Here is a 27360-nt window from a genome sequence, read left to right on the forward strand (position 1 = left end):
AAAGGCGAGTAAGTTGTTAGAATTCATTTTCTGTTATGCACATTTCTTCAAACAGAGGCATTGCTTGTGACATCCAAATTTATTTATGAAAGGAAAGGTATTTCCCTGAGATTGATAGGAAATGGGATTGCAACCTCAAACATGGCAGTCCTCCTTTATTCACTCAAACGTAATAAATATGGAACAGTTCCAATTCCAATTTCATACATCAGTCTTTGGGCTATAATTATTCCACCTTGCTATGTGTGGGGAAAGTTATAGACTCATGAAGGCACACATCATTTTAAGGGATAGGGCCAAGAGAAGGAAACGCCTAAACTCATATTTTACAAAGCTAAATTGTTCATGTTCCATTCAAAATTAGTTTTTCATATTCAGGAGACCGGGGTCCATATTTTCCCTCAGCCTTGGACTTGGGTAAGCAGAAAGGATTACACTAGATCAGTCACAACCTAACTTATCTCACAGGGTTGTTGTTAGGATAAAATCAGGTGGAAATTATATTCTGTATAAATTGATAGAATACACGGAATTAGTAACAACAACTGCAAAGTTAAGAAATAAATATCAGTCCTGGATAAGAGATGAGTGGAAGTGTTTTGGAGAGTATCTTAGAGGGTGTAATAGTCAATTTAACCTACAAGAAGGCATGGACATACGAGCAACAGATAACACTGAATAAAGTAAGTTTTGAGATGAAAATGGGTGAAAGAATAGAATATGCAGCCCTCAAAAGACTACCTAGAATGCCAAGGAGAGATGGACTGGGAAGTCCGAGAATAAGGGATAAATGATGAATATTGCATGATGTATGTGTTAGTTGTAAAAATGCATAAATATTTTTTTTTAAAAAAATAATCAGGTGGAAACTGAAGAGAATCAGAACCACACAAAAGCCATTTTAGGCCAGCAGCCACTACTCCGAGGCAAGAGGGTCATGTATTGCTTGCTCTGCTTTTTGTACCACTCCCTTTAGAATGTACTGTTGAGGAACAGCAAGGAGAACACCCCCCCCCCCAGGTAAAAATAGTGAAGATAAGGAAGTAATACACCACAGAAGTGAAGAACAAGTTCCATTCCCGGCCCCCATGTGAGTCGGCAGGGAGGCTATCTGGAGATACCAAGGACTGAACCTGTGACCTTCCACATGCCAAAGGTGCTCTAGCCACTGAGCTATGACCCTACCCTTAAACAACCTTCATAGGTTAGTGAGACAGGGCTCACACTCACAAAAGCCATGGTGGTTGTGCTTCAGCAAAAATGATAGAATATTTCTTCAGTACTAGCGACAGGACAGCATCCTGGACTGCACCTGAGGGAAGCAGGCTAGTTTGGGGGTACAGGGCAAGCCACATGCCACATGCAAGTCTGCTCTCCAGTTCCTTACTGCTGCTTACTACCCAGCAGGATCTGCTGCCTGAGGCAGTTGCCTCATTCTACCTAAGGTAAGGGCCTGCTCTAGTCCTGTACTACCCATCCTTGGTGGTTCTCCAGATGTTTTTAGTTGTTGACACACAACAACCAAATATTGTTCGCTCGGGTGACCAAGTATGCTCAGTGTTTTATAATTCACCTGATGTTCTTCATAGCTCCATCCATCCTTGGGGACTTTCCACTGAGTAATAAAGGAAGATCACGAATGAAGAGCTTTAGTTTGAAAATGGGTACTTTGCCAAACTGAGAAAATTATCTCCAGCTGCAGGAGCTACACTGATGTTTATATCTTGCATATACTGCTGCTGCATCGTCGGTGTGTGTGTGTGTGTGTGTGTGTGTGTGTGTGTGTGTGTACCCTTTATCTACCAGCATGATTTTCAGCTTAAATGTGAAGGGAGGAAATATTCATAAGGGGCTTTGCAAGTTCTCCTTTCCTCCAAGTCTTGCTTTCCAAAGTTGGAACAATTCATTTAAAGATCTATGGAAATTCAAAACTAAATTGTTTCAATTTAGAACGATGCAACATTTTTCAAGTGCACAACTTTGCTCAGAAAAAACTACCCCACTATAGAAACAGAATTAAGTTCACTAATAAGAGTGAATTTAATGCACAAAAATATGCATCTACGATCCTGGGAAAGACGAGGCAATACAACCTGGATCTGAAACAAAATGCTACAGTGCTGAGGGATTTCCTGCCTAGGATTCCACCCACTTCATTCCTTTCCTCCCTCATTCTCCTGGTTTTCTCCTGCCACCAACCGGAGTCAGGTAGCTGTGGCCTCTGAACATGCACAGTTCTCATTGGGCTGTTGCAGTTCTTCTCCATTTAAGGTTGTCTTTTCCTTCTAAATAATTGCAGTTCTGCAACCTTTCGGCGTCCCCCAAGCTTCATGATACTTCCGTTTTGAAAATGGGTGATGTTAGCAGCAGCACCCTAATCCTGACCACCATAAATGGAGGGAACAATATGGTTACAAGTGCAAACCCTCCAACATTTCATCAATGAAAATAGGGACATCCTAAGGAAAAGTGGGACATCCCGGGATCAAATCAGAAACCAGGACAACTTCTCTAAATCAGAGGTGTCCCTGGAAAATAGGGACACTTGGAGGGTCTGAAAGAGAGGTCCAGTAGTATTATACTATAGAGCAGAAGGTGGTAAATGATTATCGATCTGTAACTAAGCAATCCAAGTGTTTTTAACAGCAGCAGTTCCTCATTGGCCTGACTCCTCTACACAGGAAAGGTCAACCCAGAGTGTGCACTATGCCTTGCCACTTGTCAATAAAGGCCCTTGAAGAGGGAAATATATTTCCAGTAGACATTTATTTACTGCTACAGCAGAAGGTTAACAAAAAGTCAACAAGTTTCAATTCAGTAAATATAAATTAGTATGAATAATATACAGGTGGCTGCAGCTTTGAGCAGGATGCGAGATTTCATTTTCCCAACCCTACTCTCTGTAACAAGAGTGTAATTTCCAAGAGGAATATCTCTAACTTCCTAAAGCACACTGTGTATATAATATACATTTTAATGCACCTCACTTAAAAGGTTGATGAGGATGCTAGGCTTACTTTTAAACACAGCCTATCGGACAGCTCATCCCTTTGAAGTAAGCGCCGTAAGGATTTTGGTGCTGTCAAAGTAACTCACTTAACTGTTAATTTAAGCTTTTCAGTCTATGGCTCCCAGAACATAGAATGAAAAGCTTGGATAACAAAATGAAGGGAACATGAAAAGGCTTTCTTTGATCTGGAGTTCTTCCCAGTAGTATGAGATCACAACCTCTTCATTATGCTTTATTGACTGGAAGAAGTTGAAAGCTCAGAGAAGGCAGAAATTGGCACTAGCCACCAGATTAAAATGCTGCTATTATTGGGTACAGTAGTTCCTGGAGAGCTACAAAACCTGAGTCCTGAGAGCGCTTCCTTAAAATATGGCTCAACTGGCATTGTGAAGATTTACATAATGAAGTTTCAGCATCTAAGACTAGGTATGTCCATTCATTTACACACAGAGAGAGCACACTCTTCAATAAAAGCTGATCTTTAGTGCTGAATTGGAACAAACAGCAATTGGGTTTGCTATTTTCTAGACACAGATCAGCGGATGTGTGGACAAACCCATGGATGCAGCTGTATCCCTGGCCCCCACATGATAAGGAGGGGAGGGACTAGTCTTGATGGTGGGGAAAAACTTTGCTCATGTTGGAGAAATAGCTGTTTGTGTGTTGAGGCATGTGCTTGTACAGCGGAGGAAGCAGAAGCTAATTCTTAGGAGCTGGTCTCCTATTTTGTACTTAAAAAAAAATCCTAATGTGAAATTGTCAGCCCATTTTAGACTCTCCAAAATAACATGTGTGAGATCACTTATTTTCAAAAACAGATGTATAGGGAGAGTCTGCAATTTCATCCTGTGCTGATGAGTATGTTTAGATATTATGGATCACTTCAGGCTTGCCTTCTGGCAGTCACCGCAACCATTGTTCAAGTTTGGGAAGCACATAAATGAGTTTCAGGACAGACACAAATCAGTGTCTCTAATTGTGCATAATGGCTGCCTGAAGTCTAGAGGAATTGGGTGTCGATAATAATCAAACGAGGAATTTCTGTAAAGGCATCTGGTCCCAATGAAGACCATGCAAATTGCAGCTAGGCAATAAGCAGCACACTATGGAAATATGTTGTGTGTTTATTTATGTGCAGAATGGAGACCACATAAAAATGCCCCTCCTTTCACTTTCTTTCCCTGGAAATTGCATGCATTTGGAAAGGTCATGTATGTAGAATGCAAGTGTAGGGTTAGGAATAATGATAGACAAATCTGTCAGTTTTGGTTTATTTCGGTTTCTAGTCCCCCCTCCCCCAGTCTTAAATTTTCCACATTTCTGCATCAATTTGTGATTTTTTCCCTTAGCCCTCATGAAAATTTGTCAAAATTTTAGTGAAATTTTTTAATGGTACAATGCATGTTTGTATGCTATATTCATTATCATATGCATTCTTATATACACTTCCCCCTAATATACACCTTTCTGCACACATTTTGCTGTTGCTGGACTGCACTGCAAAATTCAAAGTGCAGCAAAATCCAAAGGAGGATAGCCAAGTTTCAGGTCATACAGTATTTTGGGAAGTGCAGATGAGGTTCATATTAAAATGTGAATCCAACCAAATTCCTGCATCATCACTACTTAGGAAAGCTAATAAAAAGGTGTAGATAAACAATAAGATGGTGTTCCGTAAAGTATTACACTATATCAATAAAATAACACGGTGCTTCTTAGTATTGCCTCTCAGACTGTTGGTTGATGCATTAAGATATATACTTGCTGATTGCATAAAATACAAAATGTTCCTTTAATTCCTCTCATTTTAGCTCCAGAGATGCTCCAAATTATGAAAAATGAAGCCCTTTGGGTATTTTTTAAGGGAAGAAATGTTGAATCTGTTTTATATTAAGACAAGTGAATCATGTTATTATGCCATGATAGCCTTGATGGCCTATCCTGTGAAAGGCATTCAAAGAGCATTAGACAATGTAGGGCTTCTTCCTTGCCTGACTAAATTTCTGGATCTGCACCAGCTGTAGCCAGTTAGTTCACACCTCACCTTCATTTGCTCCCTGTCAAACAAGCAACCATTTTTAAATAAATCCAAAATCCTGTGTAAGTAAGCCCCTGGGCTCCCAGTCTCTCCACTGAGCATATTTGTCAGTATACCTTAAATTTTAGGTGGTCCAGAAAGGGTCAAAGCAGCAACTTTTGTGGTGCCAAAATGTGCACGCATTTCCTCCCAATTTTTAAGGCTGCCTGCATAAATGTGTTTCTTATCTCCCCCAGTGTTACTTTTACAAAAAGGAAAAGCTCTGTAAGGTTGTCCCTCTTTACCTAATTCAATGGACACCCAATCCACATCTGGGTTATGAAGGTATTAGCTGTTTAAGTTTGCATGAGAGAGTCAAAACTCCTAAACCAGGCTTCCTCAAACCTGGCCCTCCAGATATTTTGAGACTACAATTCCCATCATCCCTGACCACTGGTCCTGTTAGCTAGGGATCATGGAGCTGTAGGCCAAAAACTTCTGGAGGGCTGAGTTTGGCCACACCTGCTATAGAGGGTTGATTTCCTCAACTGAGACTTGATAAAACCATTCACCAGGGTTGGGTTTGTTTTTTGCTGACGCTGAAGAGTTTTCTTCTCAGTCCATATTGGAGGTTCCTGAATAAAAGGGTGAGAGGGAAGAGGCAGAGGGAGAGAGGCAGAAAGAGCCATGCAAGAATAAGTTTTGTACTGCTGCTAAATTTCCATTTCTGTGGAGAATTTTAAAAAGGGCACTTGCTATCATGGAAAGGACTGCTGCTGTCCCTGTAAGGGGCTAGCTCACACAAGTTTCTTCACACGGTCATGTCTCCAAGCTCTGTGGGGAAAATAAGCCACACACAACCTCCATTGTGTGAACAAAAAAGGCCACTGTACACCCAACTACAGATGCTGAGGAGATATCAATTTTACCCCATATGGATTAAAAATTGCCTTAAGATTAAAAAAACACACCATGAATACTTTTTTTAAAAAAGGAGAGATCCAAATATAGTAGCTTTTAATGTTTCCGTGCCTCAATAATAACACAGCTGCCAGCAATATGTTCTTCTCAAAGGGATTCACCTAACACTGTACATCTGTTGTTCCTAATTTCAAAAGTATGGCCATATTTGGTAGTTGGGCCAAGGGCAGGTGTGTAGTTCAAACCTAATTTTGGACATGCCACTATGTATGTTCATTATCTGGTCACCTTGCACAAGAGGGAAATCACAAGAGGTCTTCTTCCAGATGGCTACTATGAGCTTTGACCAAATAATCTTTTAAATAGTGCTGAAAAGTGCTATGTGTTACTGGAGATTCTGATGACATGAGTCCTGTTAGGATGACCATCATGGTGTAATATCTTTTGATGGATGTGAAGTCCAAGGGACTATGTTTTCTCCAGTATGCATCAGCAGCCACATCCCCTTCTAAAGTTCGTAGAAAATTCTCAACACTGATGGGATAACTTAATACTAAATTGCCAGAAGCATCATCAGCTCAGCTGTAGCACTGATTTGTTGCACCTAATATTTTTTTAAAAGCTTTTTAAACATGAGAAATTTAAAGAATTAGAGTTTGCTTCTAGAATACGAACATTTCTGATTACAGTAAGATATACTGTTATCGTCCCCAAAGCAGTAGTGTATCATAGCACACAAGTGGAGCACTTGTAGGAGCAACCAGTGCGTGGCACATGGTAGCAAATTGCACTGCCAGTTATCTCAACCATAAATATTTGCCAGAGGAATGACCGCAAAACCACCACTAGAATGGTTAAAAGAAAATATTGCAGAGTTGCAAGAGAATCAGCAACTCTACATGGATATTCACCAATAAAAAAATATCTATGCATATAGAGGGAAAAAATTTAAATCCATCTTCCCATGTCAGACACCCTTCGCAATAAAACATTTACATATATAAATATTTCCTAGTGTTTGAAGCGTTCCAGAAGAGAAATGGTTTGTATAGCAAATTTCCACCCAAAGGCTTGCTAAGTATCGCACAAGTTTGCATTAAACAGCATTTCGATCAGTTATGTGAAAATTAATCATAAGCAGCGTGTGGCTATGGGAACAATCTAGTTCAAAGAATGATTAATCAGCTCCAGTGCAAGAAATGCTAAACAAAAATGATGTATTCCAGACTTCTGGATCCCGAAACCAAAGCTTTGCGTTTCTGCAAGGCTAACAAACTACATACAGGGACAACTCAGGAAATTCATGCTAGTACAATAGGGTTCACTGCTCACCATAAGATGTCATAGGCCTCAACTGCGCAAGCAAGGAATCTTACCATTTGGATAACAGCTTGACAGCATCATTAAACGTATTGACTGCAGTTCCACTTACTCTAGTTAGCAAATGAAGAATGCGAGTCCGTGTATTTTTTTAAAGCTGCCTTTTGTCTAATTTTAAGCATCTCTGCTACCTATATGCTCTCACAGACCACATTACAATTTTCTACCAGCAATACTTTTCACTGCATAACCACATAATCATCGAATTGTGGAGTTGGAAGGGACCACGAGGATCATTTGATTCAGCCTCCTGCAAAGCAGAAATGTTTTGCCCAATGCGGCATGACCCTGAGGTAAAAGAGTCTACTCTACTGAGTAGAATCCCCACCCAACAGTTAAAGAGGATTCAACTATTGCAAAAGGGCTGAAAAACAACAATGTGTTATGCCTGAACAAAGCAATCCTGTGCTTACGTGCACAGGTAAAGAAAAAAGGTAAGACCCCTGGTTAAGTCCAGTCAAAGGCAACTATGAGGTATGGAGCTCATCTCACTTTGTAGGCCGAGGGAGCTGGCGTTTGTCCACAGACAGCTTTCCGGGTCATGTGGCCAGCATGACTAAACCGCTTCTGGTGCAATGGGACACCCTGACAGAAACCAGAGTGCACAGAAACCCCGTTTACCTTCCTCCCACAGCAATACCTATTTATTGACTTGCACTAGTGTGCTTTTGAACAGCTAGGTTGGCAGAAGCTGGGGCAGAGCAACGGGAGCTCACCCCGTTGTGCGGATTTGAACTGCCGACCACAGCAGCAGGAAGCTGGCAAAACTCTAACATGCTGTATACTAGCCACAATATTGTTTGAATCCAGATTCAGGAAGCTGCCTACCTTATCTTGAAGCACACTGTAATATGTTTGAGTAAAGTCAAGGGCAGGATTCAAATTCACTTCATGAAAAATGAAACCATTAAAGTGGGGAGTCAAAGCAAACTAACTCCCCCCCCCCCACTTTTGACAGAAGTTGATATATTCTCATGCATACTGGCCCCTTCAGATTGGATGAAGCCAGCCAAATTGCAAACACATCGAGCAAGAGTTGTGTTGGACAGTTTTACATTTTGACACCCCCCCCCCCCACAAAAGGAAATGTCAATTACTTTTATTTTATTTGGAGCAAAACTGGTTAACATTTGCAGACGATGAACACTGCCAAATTTCAGAATGATAGCCGTGGTGGTTCTGCAACAAGGGCAATGAGGTTGGTAAAACAAGAATCAATTTACATCCTTTAGTGTTGGCAACTAAGTAAGACATGAGAGAGGTGCCCCAGGACAAGAGGCTTTTGTGCTAGGAGTCTTTAATGTGGATTTGGGTAGAGGAGTCATAGGGATTTTCCTCCCTCTCCATGGTTTTGGCTTGGGGGAACTGGACTGGGCACCAATTCAAGAGGTGTCCCAGATAGCACAGTGCACAGAGCAGCAAAGTGCTTTGAGAATAGAGAATTAGGCTGGCTTTGGGTATCTGGTGCAGCTAGTGGCATGTAGACGTCAGGGCACGGGGTTGGCACTCTGCCCATCTATTCTGTGCCTCAATGCCTCCCATTAACCCCACCCCTTCCTCCTCAAATCACAACCAAATTACCCTCTTTGTTACTCCCAATGTCCAGAACCCCTGGGGCCTACCTGGCAGCAAGGCAGTATGTCCAGTCCCAAGTTCCACTGACAGGAAACACAGTTCGGGGTAAGTCCAAAGGTCAGGAAACACAGACCAGAGTCAAACCCAAAGCACAGTCCTGTAAAGGTCCATGAGCATCCAAGCCAAGGTCCATCAACATGACCAGTTGAGCAGACACAGCACCTCATCTCTGCTTCCCCTTTGTACTTTGCATGCTGATTGCAGCATCTGGGCTTGACGAGGCAGGTGACCCTCACCTGTGCTGAGCCTGCTCCAGCTGAAGAATCACACACTTCCTCCCAGAGCCAGCAAGCCCCACCTGGCCTGAGCTGGGGGCCCTTGCCTGCCTCAGCCTCCTAGAGCGCCACTCCTGCTGCTCCTTACGCCTCAGAGCAGGCTTAGGCAAACTTGGCCCTCCATATGTTTTGGGACTATAATTCCCACAATCCCTGACCACTGGTCCTGTTAGCTAGGGATCATGGGAGTTGTAGTCCCAAAACATCTGGAGGGCTGAGTTTGCCTATGCCTGCCTCAGAGCCTCAGTGTTTGTAGAGACCCCTCTGGCTCTGGTTCATGCTGCCGTGGTTCATGTGCATTGACCTCCATGCCCTCACCTTCCTCCTGTGAGTACTTCCTTCCCCATCCCCAACTTGCCCCAGTGTGTCCCAGTCCTGTCTACACCCCTTGCTGGGATCCTCTTCCTGTCATTCTGCCAGTTCATGACACTCATGGCCATGTGCCAAGACACAAGTGCATCTGAATGAACCCTAAAGGTAAAGGTAAAGGGACCCCTGACCATTAGGTCCAGTCTTGGCCGACTCTGGGGTTGCAGCACTCATCTCGCTTTATTGGCCGAGGGAGCCAGCATACAGCTTCCGGGTCATGTGGCCAGCATGACTAAGCCACTTCTGGCAAACCAGAGCAGCGCACGGAAACGCTGTTTACCTTCCCGCCGGAGCGGTACCTATTTATCTACTTGCACTTTGACGTGCTTTCGAACTGCTAGGTGAGCAGGAGGAATGAACCCTGGAGATGTGTAAATGGAGAACTTGGCCAATGCTTCTGTTTTTATTCACAGGGAAGGAGCACAATAAAATAAAAAAGACCTTTCCCTGTGCCTTGATTCCTGATGATGAGTCAATGGACTAGCCCTTCGGCCTTCAGTCAGCTCCAAAAATAAAAACTAAGTTACTGACCTGGACTGTAACAGGTAAAACCCCTGTCTTTCAAGTACACAACTAGGTTTTTATATCACCCTGCTTTCAAGAACTTCAGAGGAGTTTCCCCCTTTTATCCTCCTAGCAACCTTGTGAGGGACATGTGGCTGAGGGTGTGTGACTAGCCCATGTTCAACAAGCTTTCACAGAAATAGTCCAACAGGCTACATATTAATTTGATCCTTTTACATGGTTTTGTGTCTATTGTGATATTTTATGCATTGTGTCTTGCAGTTAACTTTTATTGACAATAGTTTAGTAATTATTTATTGTAATTCTTAAGAGTGAATTTCAGTTTATTATTTGCTGATGGTTTGAGAGTTCATTTTATTGTGTCCTAGATTGTTGAATTATTGTGTACAGTGGTACCTGGGTTACATACGCTTCAGGTTACATATGCTTCAGGTTACAGACTCCGCTAACCTAGAAATAGTACCTCGGGTTAAGAACTTTGATTCAGGATGATAACAGAAATCGCACAGTGGCGACGCGGTGGGAGGCCCCATTAGCTAAAGTGGTGCTTCAGGTTAAGAACAGTTTCAGGTTAAGAATGGACCTCTGGAATGAATTAAGTACGTAACCAGAGGTACCACTGTACTATATTTTATTATATACTAGATGATTGAACATTGCTTTAATTGATCTAAGTCGTTCCATTTTAAAGTTATGTTCTATTACAACTTTGTTTTGGATTATAATGCGTGTGCATGTTGTTGCGGTAAACCGAATGTGTTTTGTAAGATAGGAAGGCAGTATACAAATTAAAAGTGAAATGAAATGAAATATTATACCCTACTGGTTCTCTCCTTACTCTAATTATTTGCTCAGCTATTGCAGTGGGAGGAAAGATGACTTAATAGCTACTGCACCACTCAAGCTCTTGCATCCCTGCTGTTTCTCTTCAGGTAAGCAGGCCTGTATTAAGGTGTGCCTGCATCCATCACTCATGTCCATCGGGACAGGTAATGACACACATAGCTCTTCCAAGTCTCAGGGTTGTTTCCTACTTAGAAAAGATTTCCACTGGTATGCAAAACAGTAAACCCTCTTTACGCCACAGAGAGGGCAGGTGCAAACAGTACTTCTTATCAATAGAAAGAGTGGACTGCGCAGGTGTCAAATGCCTCTACATGAATACCTAATATTTACCCAATTTTGACCCTAAATTTATGTGCACTGCAAATAAGAGTCTGCAGAAAGTGCATTATTATTACAGTATTACCGACTTTGATCTCTCTCCCTCTCTTTCTCATACACACACACACAGGTACCCCTGCCTAGTTTTTCTCTTGACTTCTACAGTTTATTTACACCTATTTTCAAGAGGGAAGAAATAGCGTACCATTTTCCAGCATACCCTTGTGTTTGGATCTTTACAAAATATCCTGCAACTACATTCGGCCTTCTCAGTATAACCTAAAAGTTGCCAACCTAGCATTTAGCTTCTGTCAAAAAAAACCCACACATTCCCCTCCTTTAAAACCAGGACTGTAAATTAAAGCTGCTAAAAATACATGTTTACTTTTTGTAGTTTATAATTCACAATGGCTTCCTCCCCACCCCCACCCCCTGCTTTTCAGGGTGGGGTTGGTAAATTGGTGAGTGGATGGTTACCACAGATAAGCATACTCCAAGTCTGTAAGGAAGTGCCTTGACCAAGAATAATCATGTGGTCGCGGTGATAATTAAAAAGGGGAATTGGCATGACTGTTTTGGTGGAGAAGGCCTTCAGTCGTGCAGGTGGCTGCTGGGTGTCTAAAAACTACTCAAAAATTAGATGGTATGGATGAGCCATGAAGGATTCCAGAGATTTCCTTAAAAACTAAGAGTGTGCACTAAATGTAGTTCTACATGAGTTTCCAGGTGTCCCCCCCCCAAGCTATTAAAATCACACACACATATCCTTTTTTAAAAAAATGAAATTTGCTTTTGTCCTTCACCTTGAGAAGGTAGAATTATATTATTCTTACCAGAAGGTTCTTCAAGGCCTTCTAGATCAATACAGTGGTACCTTGGGTTACATACGCTTCAGGTTACAGACTCCGCTAACCCAGAAATAGTATCTTGGGTTAAGAACTTCAGGATGAGAACAGAAATCGTGCTCTGGCGGTGCAGCAGCAGCGGGAGGCCCCATAACCAAAGTGGTGCTTCAGGTTAAGAACAGTTTCAGGTTAAGAACGGACCTCCAGAACGAATTAAGTACTTAACCCGAGGTGTCACTGTACATGGAACCACTAAAGGTACGTCCAACAGCTTCTCATGGGATTTCAGTGTTCAGATTTAGTATAACTGAACTCCGCAATTCGAAGTCCATGTAGAACCCACATCGTCCTTGATGTTCTATATGGCAGACTTGGAATCAAAGGGTCAGCAGTGTTTGTTGGCTACCTCCAGTTTGGGGTCCAGAAAATGACACCTGATGCAATTTCATTTCTGAAGCTATTTGGGCCTAGTTAGAACCTGGAAGGGAAGCCCTCTTAGTTCCTTCCATACATTACAGCCAACCTCTACCAGGGAAAAGCATGATGCATACACACATACGGTACATACATACATACATACAAACATACATACACAGAGATTAAAAAAAAGGTAAAGGTAAATGACCCCTGGACGGTTAAGTCAAGTCAAAGGCTTTTAGGCCGAGGGAGCTGGTTCTTGTCCACATTCAAGGTCATGTGGCCAGCATGACTATACCACTTCTGGTGCAACAGGGCACCATGACGAGTGCCAGAGCGCACAGAAACACCGTTTACCTTCCTGCCACTGCTGTACCTATTTATCTACTTGTACTGGTGTGCTTTCGAACTGCTACGCTGGCAGGAGCTGGGACAGAGCAACGGGAGCTCACCCCGTTGGGAGAATTCGAACGGCCGACCTCCTGATCAGCAAGCCCAAGAGGCTCAGTGGTTTAGACCACAGTGCCACTCGCGTCACAGGGATCACAGGGATAACCAGAAGCTCATATGTGGATTTGCCTCTAGACCATACAAGAGGCTCTGGTTTCTAGGACAAGAATGGGATGTTTTAAACTTAGATTAATGGGCTTTGATCTCCTAGCCCATAATAAATAAGTTTCAAGTGATGTCAAGTTAATGTCACTAAATTAATCTTGAGGTAGGAGAAAGGCATCAATCACAGCCAGATATTTTCCAAAAGTCAGTATGGCTTATGAGGTGGAACTCAGTAGTGGGGCTATTATGTTATCTGTACTCAGTGACTTTCCAGCCTCGTGGTGAAAATTTTAGCTCTGTTAACCATATGTCTCTTCCCTACCTAGAGAGTATCCTCACAGCCCCAATCACTCAGGACATCAGTGAAGAAACACTCGCCCGATAACAGGAAGCAGCAGTAATCGTTTGGGAGTGAAAAGCTACACATAAAACAATACAGGGCACAAATAAGCTAAGAAACATGTCTTTGGGAGATGGCTAGGAGCTCTTGTTTTCAACTAAGATAACAGAGAATAGCTAGCCTCTTTTGCTATAGTTCAATCTCTTTTCTGCATCATTGTGCCCTGAAAACAAATGATCCAAAACCTCATGAAGTTGTGGCTTCAACGCAGGGTACATTTAGATGCAAAATTAAAACCAAGAGTTTTCTCCAACGGGACAAATTGTTTCCTCCTGTTTCAAAAACAATATGTATATATCAATGAACTGCATGCTTTATCTTCTCTTCCCTTGTACTTCAAGAAGCTGTTTTCCTTTTTAAAAAGCACCCGTTCATTCAAATATTTATTCTGCACCTTATTAAACACACACACACACACTTACAAAACTGTTCCAGGGATTTAAGTCATTCCACAACCAAAGGGCAACTACTGAGAAGGCTTTCATATTATAGCCCCCTATCGTATCTCTCTCAGAGTTCAGGTAAGTATGGTCTCTGGTATGATCTGAAGGTACATGAAGTTACTACCTTGGTAAAGCATAGCAGGTCTGGGTCTGGATGCACACACCCCTTGGGATCCATGGTAAAAGGAAGGATATAAATGCAAGAAAACAAACAAACAAATAAAATATGGGGCGATGGAAACCTTCGGATATCAAGGACCCAAACTGTGAAAGACTTTTAAGGTCAAAACCAGGCCTTTTTTCAGTTCCGGCACCTCTCAGGTAGGCACCATTGCCGTTATAAGAGAACAAGGGAGGGGTTCGTGGTGAGTTCTGGCACCTCTTTTTCTAGAAAAACTGCAGTGAATAGGACCGTAACTTTGAATTACTCCTGGAAACAGACCAAGAAGCTGCAGAGGTGATAAAGTATTATTACAATGTGTTCATATTGCCTTGCACAAGTTACTAATCTAGAAACCACATTTTGTATCAACTGAAGTTTCGATACATTGCAGTAGTCTGTAACAGAATTACTCCTAGGACAGGTCCTCTTTAAATCTGACTGAATATCCAGAGCTTTGTTCCAGACAATGTTCAGAATCTTTAGCGGATTATTCAAGGAAAACCTGGCAGCCTTGAGCTAATCGTCTACGCAAGATGATCTCAATGCAAGGAACTCAAGTGTGGATTAGTATGCCTTGTAAGAAATTCCTTGAGGCAGCACATTTACAGAGAGAAGCCATTAAGTTTCTATTATCTGGCTGGAGTCACTCTTGCAATAAGATTTATAGCAGCTTCATGCCATGGATAGGAAATAGAGATAAAAGTTCCGTATCAATCCTGAAACACTAGTAATAGTCTATTTGGCAGGCAGGATTAAAGAGGATAGGGGCCCCCAGTTGCCGTAAGAGACTTGGGCTTCTGCTTTAAATTCTGCTTTCCCAGACACTGAACAAATCAAAAGCATATGATCATATGAGCATTCTTCAGCTTCAAGATCCCTTCTTCCCAAGCAGAGGGTGAAGCAATGTGATAATGAGCTGACGTCTCTTCTTCTAATCAAAATATTTCAATCACTGTCTTTCTTTTCATTTTTTATTTTGGTTTGCTAGACTGTAGAGACAGAACTCCATAATTTCATAGAAAATCTGAAACTTGCCTTTGGAAACTCTATTACTATGCATCTAAGCAAATCCTTTTGTAAAATGGTATTTGCAACCAATTGGTGGACAACGGACTGTCATTGCTTTGCAGAATGTTAGCAACTCCATAATCCCAATCTTAGTACAGTCATACCTCGGGTTACAGACGCTTCAGGTTGTGTTTTTTCGGGTTACGGACCTGCCGAAACCCAGAAGTACCGGAACTGGTTACTTCGGGTTTTGGCGCTCACGCATGCGCAGATGTGCTAAATTGCACATGCGCTGAATCACAACCCGTGTGTGCGCAGACACGGCGCTGCAGGCTGCGAACACTGTGAGTTGCGAACGTGCCTCCCGCACGGATTACATTTGCAACCCGAGCGTCCACTGTATATATTTTGAAAGAAGTTCTAGTCTTCATGGTGGCAGATGAACACACTGAAATATATTCTCTCAGTTACAAATTTAGTGGAGGGGCCACAGGATACACTCCAACATGTCTCCTATGAAAATAGGGATGTCCTATTCAACATTGTCATTATTATTTATACCCCGCCCATCTGACTGGGTTGCCCCGGTCACTCTGGGCAGCTTCCAACATACATAAAAACATAATGAAACTGTGCAGGGCTGCCTTCAAATGTCTTCTAAGGGTTGTAGTTATCTACTTGGCTTGAGGGTCGCATAACTCCATACCCTCCAGCATTTCTCCAATGAAAGTAGGGACGTCCTAAGAAAAAGCAGGGACATTCTGGGATCAAATCAGAAACCGGGAGAGACTTTGTAAATCTGGGACTGTCCCTGGAAAATAGGACCACTTAAAGGGTTTGCCATAGTTGGGTGGCAGAACATGTTACATATACAAAAGGTCCCTGAAATCATCAGTGAGAACAAGATGGGCAAAATCCTGGCCCAGCTCATACCATTGGCCATGTTGGCTGGCGTTGATGAGAGCAGAAGTCCAGCAACAACTGGAGAGATCACAGGTCCCTCATCCCTGCTCTAGAAGTATGAAACATAATTTACTCAGTAGAATCCAAAATCTCTCCCCATGGACACATTTTCCTTATCTCGTCTGCTCTTCCAGGGTTTCATAAGCACCTCTCTCACACTCTTCTTGAGAAGTTATGTTTGTTCAACACTTACCATGTACTCTTGAGGCCCGCATAGATGAGTTTAGAAATGGTTTAAAAATATTTCAGATCAAGAGGGCAGGCCCATTTTGTTGAAGTCAATGTTATGGCGGCCGTACAAAACTAACAATGGAAACAATGTGTATGTCCTCTACCATGAGAAGATGGGTCGTATTAGAAGAGGGATAGCAACAATGTGCATTCCATTGAAGTCGACACAAAATTCCCACTCATTAGGAACCCCTCCAGTAAAAAAAATTACTGGATGCAAGAGAACCAGAAAATAAGTCGCCCCATTTTCTCTTCCAATGTGAAATAGCTTTCTCACAGGCCCCTCTGTAGGGCCAACAGAGCCTCGAGGAAAACTAAGTTTCCTGGATATATGCATTAGTACAGTCAAACCTTGGTTCCTGAACGGTTCCGTTTTGGAATGTTTTTGCTCCCAAACGCTGAAAACCCAGAAGTAAATGCTCTGGTTTTTGAACTTTTTTTTGGAAGCCAAACATCCTATGTGGCTTCTGCTGAGTGCAGGAAATTCTTGCAACCAATCAGAAGCCGTGCCTTGGTTGTTGAACATTTCAGAAGCCGAACGGGCTTCTGGAACACATTACGTTCAACAACCAAGGTTTGACTGTATTTCATATACGCAAACTAAACAAAATATCTACAGGAACAGGATGGGAATCACCACCTCTTTTCCATCAGGTGTTACAACTTAAAATTATTTTAATTTGGAAGAAATGTAATCGTTAATAAGCAATTTTCACTGAACAACCCTAATAGAACCCAACGCTAGGCCAAATGCTAATTTCCATCTATTCAGGCCAGTCTTTCCCCCCAGAGATTATGTCCTCTTAAAGCAGTTAGTTTAAGAGCCTTTTGGATGTTTAAAGAGTACTTTGGTGTGTTAAGAGCTACAGGATCCATGAACAAAATACAGTGAGTCCTGTGGGTCTAACATGAAGGATCCACTTGATCTCAGAGAGAGAAAATGGCTGTACTTTTTTGGTTGGAAAAATGAGGCAATGGAAATCATTTAAGTGCTAAGATAATAGTGTCTCAATTTTGTTTTCCTTCTACGTCGCTCACAACTGTATCAAGATTGCCATCCGCTGCTGTAAAAACTAGGAATGTTCCTAACTGATTTCTGTTGCTGTGGGAGTCAACAAAAAGGTAAAAGAATGGGTTCTTTACCTTTACCTATGAGTCAATAATTGCATCTTTCATGAAAGATACAGGTAGGGATGCCCATTTGAATTCTGTAAGGTGATGGTAAAAAGGCCAACTAAAAGGTACTTTTCAAAGCACAGAACATACCAGCCACTGTTAATACAAAATAATGAAAAGAAACTCTCCTTCTGTTGCTTTGTTCATGCAGTAGGTGTTTCATTTCAATATGATAACAGAGCAGGCAGAGGATATAAAGTAAATTCCATGTCTTGACTTAGCATTAAAATCTTTTTACCGTTTGGAAGGATAAAAGAACACAACACAGAGCTGAATAATCTAGCTTTTTTTATAAAAAAAAGTCTTACATTAGGTGACAGAAGCAAGCAACCTCCTCTCGCAGTAAAATACCCTTCTTATTTGATCAAAATTAACTAGAAGTTCTTTATCTTTTCCTAGTTAAATCCCCAAGTCGTAAAGGACAGTTTGAACACATAGGTCTCCCATTTCCGGAAGACGTTCAGGCTTGGACCTTAAATATTTAGAAACTCTCGCATATCGTATTTTTCGCTCTATAACATGCACCCGACCATAACACGCATGTAGTTTTTAGAGGAAAACAAGAAAAAAAATATTCTAAATGAAACAGTGGGTGTATGCTTTTTGTGGTTCATGCTGTGGCCCCAGACATGTGATCTGACAGTGAGTTTGGGGTAGCCCAATGCAAAAATCCTGAGGATCCATGTGGATCCATGCTTTGTAACCACGTTTTTGCATCACTGTGGCCCCATGAAACAGTGGGTGCGTGATTTTTTTTTGGTGCAAGATGTAGCTATGGACATGCTATGTGATCTGATGGTGAATTTGGGGTGACCCAGCGCAAAAATCCTGAGGATCCATGTGGATCCGTGCTTTGTAACCACATTTTAAGTGGGAAGGGAAGGAAAAGCACTCAAGGGACAAGGAGAAGGATGCTACTAATAATGCAGAAGAGGGGTTTAAGGGGAGAAGCAGCACACGTGGGGTGGGTGGAGAAGGATGCTGCTAATAATGAAGAAGAGGGTTATAAGGGGAGAAGGCTCCTCTCCTCTCCCACTTTGCTCCTTTAAAGCAAGCAGGCTCTGCTTTTCTCCCTCCTCCCCGCTCATCCCCAGCTTAGCGAGCTGAAAAACTTTGCTATGTAGCGAGCTGAGTGGGGAGGAGAGAGGGACACAGAGCCTGCTTGCTTTAAAGGAACCAACCGGACAGGAGCCGCTTACACTCGTGTAAGCGGCTCCTCTCCTCTCCTGCTTTGCTCCTTTAAAGAAGCAGGCTCTCTGTCCCTCTCTCCTCCCCACTCAGCGGCTCTTCTCCCACTTTGCTGTTTCAAACCGAGCCACGGAGGAGGGAAGGAAGGGGAACCATGGATCCTCTGCTCACGACTGCAGCAGATCCCCCCCGCCACCCATAGGCATTCCCTCCATAACAGGCACAGACATTTCCCCTTACTTTCTGGAAGAAAAAAAAGTGAGTGTTATGATGCAAAAAATACGGTAAATTGTGAGGCGGGTCGCCTCCTTGATGATTGAATACCGAGGCGATTGAATAGCCTCCCTCGCGGCACTTGCTTTGTGGTCTTTTTGGCACCACGTAAAGATCATTTTGTTTGCCCTTGTATAATCAAACCAGGGCTTTAAACAAACCCTAGGGTCTTGCTGCTTTTATTGCACTTGTTTCATTCTCCCCTGGGCCAGAAGGAAAAGTTCCCCCTGCATTTGAATTGTCTCTGATCATTGCATTCTGTGTTCTTATAACTGTATTTTGTTTCCTTTTGTTCTGCAAAAGGGAACAGGTGAAACGAGTCTGGCTGACCCGCTGTTACTTTGGGACTCATTTGAGACGTTTTCCTGTTCGCTCCTGGGGAACTCAATCTGGAAGGAGGATAAAATGGCAGAGATTTATTAACTTTCATTGAGCCTTGTGGTAAGACTTAGGAAATCCTTGTGACTACTGTATCTGAAGCCTGCATATTTACACCACACCACTGTTATGCGGGTGGCGCTGTAGGGATGCGGGTGGCGCTGTGGGTTAAACCACAGAGCCTAGAACTTACCAATCAGAAGGTCAGTGGTTCAAATCCCTGCGACGGGGTGAGCTCCCGTTGCTCGGTCCCTGCTCCTGCCAACCTAGCAGTTCGAAAGCACGCCAGTGCAAGTAGATAAATAGGTACTGATCCAGCGGGAAGGTAAACAGTGTTTCCGTGTGCTGCTCTGGTTCGCCAGAAGCGGCTTAGTCATGCTGGCCACATGACCTGGAAGCTGTACGCCGGCTCCCTCAGCCAATAAAGCGAGATGAGCGCTGCAACCCCAGAGTCGACCACGATTGGACTTAATGGTCAGGGGTCCCTTTACCTTTACTGTTCTGCCTGGCTTATTTCAGTTTGGGTTGTTGCGCCTTTTCTGCAAAACAAAACTTTTAAGGACCAAAAATGGAGGGAAGAGCTGAAACCTTGTTGGTCCGTTGTGTCACCTGACATCTGCTGAATTATTACACTGCAGTACCCTTTCCTGACCACTGCAGGTGGAAGTGCAGCAGAGAGCAGTGCAACAGCTCCCTCTGCTGGTTAGCTGCATAGGGGGAGTTTTCCTTCCAATACAAACAGCAATTTGAAATGAGCAATTTTTGATTTTTGACAGAAGAGCAGAAGAATCGAACTCCCCTTCCTTGCTTGCTAAAATCATAATAATTACCAGCTCCCTCCCCAGCAGCTGTTTGCATTTAAAAAGAAAAACATGCAAAATAAACACAAATACACATTTAACAACCTATCTAGCTTGGCCTCAATTTTCTAGCAATTTACAAGGGCCCCTATTGGTCTGTTATTTATTCATTTCTAGCATGTAGTTCTTGGAGCAGCTTAGATAAGAGCAATAAAAACAATTAGCAAAATCAGCTCGTAACATTTGTTTCATTCTTTGATGTTTATAGGGCTGCAAACCTAAAACCTCGGCACCATTTTCAGTGTTAACAGCTGCATCTTGCACTGCATCAACACAGAATCTTATGTGATGCCACTGAAGATGGCAGAGGTACAATATGAGCCACTGACCAAAATAACAAGTGAAGAAATGTCTCAACTGGCCAAGTGAATTTCTCATGTAAATGTGATGAGTCAGTCCTGGTCAAGGCATCGACCGGAAAGATGCTCACACAAGACAACGGGGTCAACAATCGTCATAGCATCTGGCTTTCCTTAAAAGAAGTTATATGACTACTCTGCGGCCTTGTGAAGAGCAACGTGGGAGGATAAAAAGTAATGTTGGATTTCTGTATGAAACTGTATCAGCAGAAATACAGTTACCTACAAAGTAGGCCTGGTGACTGTGAGTGGCCGCCGAGACCACATAACACCGGTCCTGAAAGACCTACATTGGCTCCTAGTACGTTTCTGAGCACAATTCAAAGTGTTGGTGCTGACCTTTAAAGCCCTAAACGGCCTCGGCCCAGTATACCTGAAGGAGCGTCTCCACCCCCATCGTTCAGCCCGGACACTGAGGTCCAGCTCCGAGGGCCTTCTGGCGGTTCCCTCCCTGAGAGAAGCGAAGTTACAGGGAACCAGGCAGAGGGCCTTCTCAGTAGTGGTGCCTGCCCTGTGGAACACCCTCCCATCAGATGTCAAGGAACTAAACAACTGTCTGACTTTTAGAAGACACCTGAAGGCAGCCCTATTTAGGGAAGTTTTTAAATGTTTGATGTTTTATTCTTTTTGGGGGTTCTGTTGGGAGCCACCCAGAGTGGCTGGGGAAACCCAGCCAGATAGGCGGGGCATGTATGTAATAATAATAATAGCAATAAGAAGAAGAAGATGTCTGACAGCCAGGTGAGAGGAGTTAAGTGATATTTGCATCTGTATTAAGCCCAATGGAAATAGTGATGTGAAGTGTCCATAAATGATCTGGAGCCAGGGTTGAACAGCGAAATGGCCACTATTTGCAGGTACCGCTAAAGCACAACTATGAATAGTGTTTCATGTGCTTTCTCTCCTTGGCAGTCCAGCTGTGTTGAACTAAGTTGGTGTGTGTCTTCAAAGTGTTGGGGTGCAGGAATCCCAACCTTCCTCTGGGGTGAGCGCAGGGCTGGGTGAGTGGCAAAGAGGAGACAAGGGCAGACATGGAGCAAGGGCACTGAGCCACAAAGGTCATATACAGGGATCAGCATCAGGGTGCAAGGCTGTTTTGGTTTAGGGAAGGAGTGACGTGAGAAGGGAGCGGGGGAGTGAAGGATAGCAGATATGAAAAATAAAGCAAGGAAAATGTTCAAATTTTTATTATAAATTAAATGTAAAACCAAAGTCAGTGCTGACTTTTCATAGTCAATAAACCAAGAAATCTTAGAGAACCCAATATAATTATCAGGAGTTGAGTCCTTTAAAAACCATTTCGGTAAAAAAGAAGAAGTAATGAACAAGTATACTCTACATTCACATTTCTACTAGCTGCCTGTTTTCTTAGTTGTAACTGATTTGCAAAGGGTTTTATTTTAATTTTTTTGCAAAAAACAAAACAATCCAAAGGATTTTTTGAAACTGGCTTTGTTTACTAAGCCATGATTTACTATGGATTGTTTGAATGCCTGTTGCTGGTTTACCCATCGTGGCTTTGTTTTGCAAAAACTATGGTCTGGTGCTGTGCCCAAGTCTTCCTTTACCATGGTTTGCTTGCCGCCCCGCCGCCCCCGGAGATACTTGCTGAAGCGAGAAACTTCAACCGAACATGGTTAAGTAGGATGTTTTCAGAAACTTCACATAATTCTGGATACTCTGGTTCTGGTTTTCTGATCTTTGAAGGCTGTGTTCCAACTCTTTCAAGGACATTTGACGATGTTTCTCTCTCTGAGGGGGGGAAACCGAAGAAACTGTATCAGTAAACTCAAGTGAGGCCTACAACAAAATGGTGGAACGCTCATCCTGTCTACTATCTCAGAGAATAGGCATCCTCTCTGCTAGAAGTCTCCAATTCTTTCTCCTTCCCATCTGGTTTCTGCCTCACTGTGCTCCTCCCCGTAGTTAGTATTTCATGCTTAGTTCTCATTGGACTGTTTTTGGATTCCCTTAAATATTTTTTCACTACAAACGTCAGGGCTTTGCTGGGGCTTCTGAAATCTCTGCCTTGTGCTTGAATGGCGCCATTTTAATTACTTAAGCATTGGCACTCGCACCTGAGTATCAGAAAGAGAAGGAATGATGGACACCTATTAAGATGGATTATTTTTATGATTGTTATTTATCAGTTCAAAACCGATACTTGAAAAAATGCACCTGGTGTCCCAAAAATCTTAACATATTTTCTCTCTAGCAAGAGACCCAACCTATTTTCACCGGGGAGCCCAAATAACCCTGATCTCTAACCAACCTTCCACTTGAAAACATGGCTATAGAGCCCCATCAAGAGCTAATCCTAAAGGTTCAACCTAACTTTTCATGAAAGGGCAACAGTGGCATCATCATCCACTACAATCCCAGAAGCCATGTTTTTCTTTTAAGCAAAAAAAAAAAAAGAAAAAAAAGAAAAAAAGACAAAAAAAGAAAGAAAAAGAAAAAAGATTCCACCTGTAACCAATTTAAATTATGTTTCTGGTACCACAGGTACTTGTTAAAACAAAATGATTGATAGTACTTTTATTGGATCCATTCATAATTCACCAGCCCCATAAAATCTACACGGGATTCTTAGGATTTGCTTTTATGTTTACTAGAACATAATCTTTAAAAGTACATGTGGTTAGAATAAATGTCAAAACTGTCCCAGAATTTGTAAGGGCTGCACATTATTTTTATGTGTAGTAATCACTTCTGGTTAAAAGCGATCAAGCAAATTACTTTCTTGGGACTTGGGTTTCTTATTTTATATTATTGCGATACCCTCTAACAATCATACACGTTTAAGCAGTTCTGGGCCTTGTTAGTAACTATTTACAATTCAACCCTACTTCCAGCAAATTACTTCAACAATCTGTTCTGTATTTCCCTTTTCATAACGTATTCCCAATATAAATATATATATATGTACACGTTGTGTGTCTGCATGGATGTGAGATGAATTAAGAATATGTTCTGTGTTAACTCAACGGCACTCTACTTATGCATGAATATTATTACTTTCATATTTATTCTGTCAGCCTAAGTAAAATTTGAAGTGGAAAATGCTTAAAACATAATATACCAGTCTTGAAATGTGGAAAGAAAGGGAGTTCTGCTGGAGAAAGAAGTATCCTGCAGCCTACGATTCCTATGTACCATGTGCCCCAGTGGGATGCTTGGAAGCAGTTAACAAAACTAAAATTAAAGGTCAGCGGATGGGGGAAGCTACTGATCCCTTCAATAGCTGGGGGGGGGGGAGAAATTATATATACTCCAAACACACACCACACACACACACACACACACACACACGTGTCCTTAGTGGTAGAGAACAGCCTTTGCATGCAGAAGACAATACTGAGGTACATGGACTAACAATTTGACTTGGTACAAAGGCAGCTTCCTATGTTCGTAAAGGCTAACAGATGTTACTGCAGCGTAAGATTCTGTTTGCTTCGTGAAGCTGATGCCACAAAGCAAATCTGATGGTTTTTAGGGTGCCAAAGGCCCTGTGTCTGTGATTGTGGTTAACAGGCTCCTATGGCTTCCCTGCTGGAATCTCCCAAACCATCGGCTAGATGCACGGCAGTAGAAAAAAAGGCAAGCTAAACGTACAAATATTGTTAAGCAGTTTTCTTTCCGCTGCTCTTAAATGAGCTGTCCCAAGCAGATAATTCCTCATGGGTTTGCACATACTCATACATACAGAGGATTTCTCCAGCAGCAGATCTGCAAGCAGTGCCTTCTGCTACTGACTACAAAAACTGGCAAAGACAAAACCTATTGAAGGTGCAAGTTCAGCCTCAGTGGCAGAGCCACAGTCGTATTTGCAGCCCTGCAGAGCATACCAACGAGGGTAGAAGGTGCAGGAGCAGCCTGGAGCCAGTGCATCATGTGACAGAGTTGGGCCAGCTTGGAACCTGGGCTGTTTTAGCCCCACCTTGCCACAGCCCGTATGGCAAGTAGAAGGGGAACTGCCACCACCAGCAGAGGCTGGCCAGAGGTACACATCTGATTCAATACTCCCGCCAAGCACAAAGGACAATAGACCATTTCTTTACCAGATATATGATGCCATATTTTAGGATGCAGTTGCCCCTTCAAGTTGGTACACAGTTTTTCACAAAATGCAGTAACAATAAAACGCAATAAAAGAACCACATGCCACATTATACCCACTTAAAACTGAACAACAGCAGGCAAATGTACAATAATCTTAAAATAACAAAAGTAACATTAAAGCAAAAAGAGAGCTAGACTAGATGACCTGGCTCCACACAGAACAAAATTCTTGAGGGAATGGGAGTCTACTCACAGCATCCAGTCTTCTAGACAAGTGCCTCTGCTCTTCTTTTTTCCGTCTTAATTGATTCTCTAGGTCCAATATTTTCATCTGAAAGGCTTGCTCCTTCGATGCAATTTTTTCCACCTCCTCTTTTAACTGAGACAACAAAGAGTCAAACCTATCCTGTCCATCTAAATGTAATATTCAAAACCCTTACCTTTCAAGTTGCAATACCAAATGTTAACAGCAGTGAGGTTTTCATTTAAGATGAAATGTGTTTCATGAGAAAACGATAAAAGGAAGACTGATACGGAAAGATCACGTTTATCAATCAACAGAGTACAGATAAAAATCGCAGGATAATGATCTTATTTTTTAATCAAGAGGAACACTGCTAGTTTATGTATTACATGAACATTATTATCTCACCTTTATTGAATACCACATTTGTGCGACTGGCTTTATGCTTTTTCCTCATTCAAATCTAAATTATCTATACCCTGGTAACTTTCAGGTTGGATTACTGTGTGGTGCAGCTCCCCTTAAAGCCAGGCTAGAAACTGCAACCATTTCAGAACAAAGATACTGGATTTTTAACACGGACTGAGTGGCAAGATCACATCAGGCCAGCTCTGAAACCTTCAATAACTCCCAGTCCATTTTGGGGTTCAATTCAAAATGTTGGTGTTGACCTTTAAAGTTCTTTGTATATGGGATTCTGGTACCTGTTGGACCAGCGTCCCCCAATCTGGAGTTTTCCAGATGTTTTGAACGACAACTCCCCATCTTCCTTGATAATTTATCACGCTGGCTGGGGTTGGTGTGCTATATAGGAGTCTTCTCGGTCAGTGAGCTATTCAGCTGAGACTCTTCCCCAGAATGTCTGGGAAACTCAGCCAGATGGGAGGGGTATAAATAATAAATTATAGTGTTGTTGTTGTTGTTGTTGTTGTTATTATTATTATTAAAAATGCCCCCAGGAGGTGCATCTAACATGGGGACCGCTTAGATGAGAATGTCCCAAGTCTCTGAACAACAGTGACTGGGCTGATATCCTGGACAAATGCACGCCTGACTTGCCAAAATGCTTAGGCACATTACAAAAGATGCCTATTCCAAATGTAAGTAGAGAACCTGGCAAAGAAAAACACCTCCAGAAAGCTTTATAATGGGGGAAAGGTGATGTCCTTATTAGGAATGCTCAGTTTTGCCTGGTTTGCATTTTTAAACAAAAGGACCTAATTTGCACTTCCTGGACTCCTATGGGAATTCAGAATCGTTATCATGCGGTTTTCACATTTCTCCAGATTTTGCAATGTAGCTCTTGGTTAAAAATAATAATGGTGCACCGAAATGCGTATTTTCAGTTAAAATATGCATTCTGAAAACTGCATACATTCGCTAGTGTTTTAAAACACCAACGGTGGGGTGGCGAAAACAAGTTGCAAAGAGAACTTCTGCTTCACATAAGAGGCATTTGTCTAAAGATCTCGTCCACATGTGGTTCAGGTAATTTTAACTGCACCACTGTAAAAACTACCTGAACCCCACGGGAGGCTGCTTCACCCACACATTTTCGTTTTCATGGGGCAGCAGTGCCATTAATCAATGTATGAAACCAGCCTAAGTTAGAGATTAGTTCAAGGTGGGTCTTTTTTCCTGGTGCATAATTTAAGCCAGAACTAAGGTCTGGAATCAATTTTCAATGTCAGCGTTCACCCTGGAATATGTAAACAGTCATACGAAAAGAATGCTTTGGGGCATGTATAGAGTACCTTTTCCCCTCACCAATGACTCATTAGTGGCTTGATTCCAAAGATTAATGAGTGGAAGGAGAAAATACATTAGTGCTGTTCCTCAAATTCTTCAAGAAATACCCAAAAACTTCTTGTACTGCGGTGCCACAATGTCTCATGGGGGGGGGGGGACCAGGCTGTGAAGTATGACTTCTAGGGAGTCATAAAACACTTTTTGAGAATTAGCATTTGCACAAAAGGAGGAACTATTCTGGATTAGGAGATTCACTATTCTCACACAATACTCTGTCATCCAAAAAGGATATCCTTTAATCCTTTTCTGGGATCTGACCCAGGCACAGATCCACCAATCCAAGTCTAGAGGAAATAAAAGGTGTGACTTCTAGGGAGTGGTCGCCCTATCAGAGAAATCTAAGTTAATTCATCCTATGAGTTTTAAGATGCAATCCTATATCTACTTTCTGGGGAATAAACCTCATTGGACTCAACAGGACTGATTTTCAAGTAGACATATATACAATATTATGCTGCTAGCCAATTAATTGAGCAATTAAATTTGCCTAATGGTGGGAAACATAATTTCTTTGACTTTTGAGACAGGGGACAGGTGGCCATGCAGATGATCTTGGGCTTCATCTCCCATTATCTTTGACTATTGGTCAAGCTGGCTGGGACCAACAGAAGCTGGGAGTCCAACAATACCTGTGGGATCATAAGTTGCCCATCCATTTTAGATGATTTGCACATGTGTCGTAGCAGACAT

The 27360-nt window shown here is 42.3% G+C and overlaps 1 protein-coding gene across 9 annotated transcripts in view; it reads right to left on the reverse strand.

Annotated features, from left to right (window-relative positions):
* Positions 1 to 21726: 21726 nt before the first annotated feature.
* The window catches only part of ODF2L (outer dense fiber of sperm tails 2 like), a 41301-nt gene continuing 35667 nt past the window's right edge, over positions 21727 to 27360 (reverse strand). For all 9 annotated transcript variants that reach the window (XM_083511083.1, XM_083511082.1, XM_083511084.1 and 6 more), the window contains 2 exons: positions 24871 to 24996; positions 21727 to 22307 (listed from right to left, as the gene is read on the reverse strand). In XM_083511083.1, coding sequence (XP_083367209.1) covers positions 22179 to 22307; positions 24871 to 24996 — 255 coding nt within the window. In that variant the 3' untranslated portion in view covers positions 21727 to 22178. The remainder of the gene's footprint in view (positions 22308 to 24870; positions 24997 to 27360) is intronic.

This window comes from Podarcis liolepis (assembly GCF_965112155.1).
Source record: "Podarcis liolepis genome assembly, chromosome: 6".
In the NCBI taxonomy this organism is placed as follows: Eukaryota; Metazoa; Chordata; class Lepidosauria; order Squamata; family Lacertidae; genus Podarcis; species Podarcis liolepis.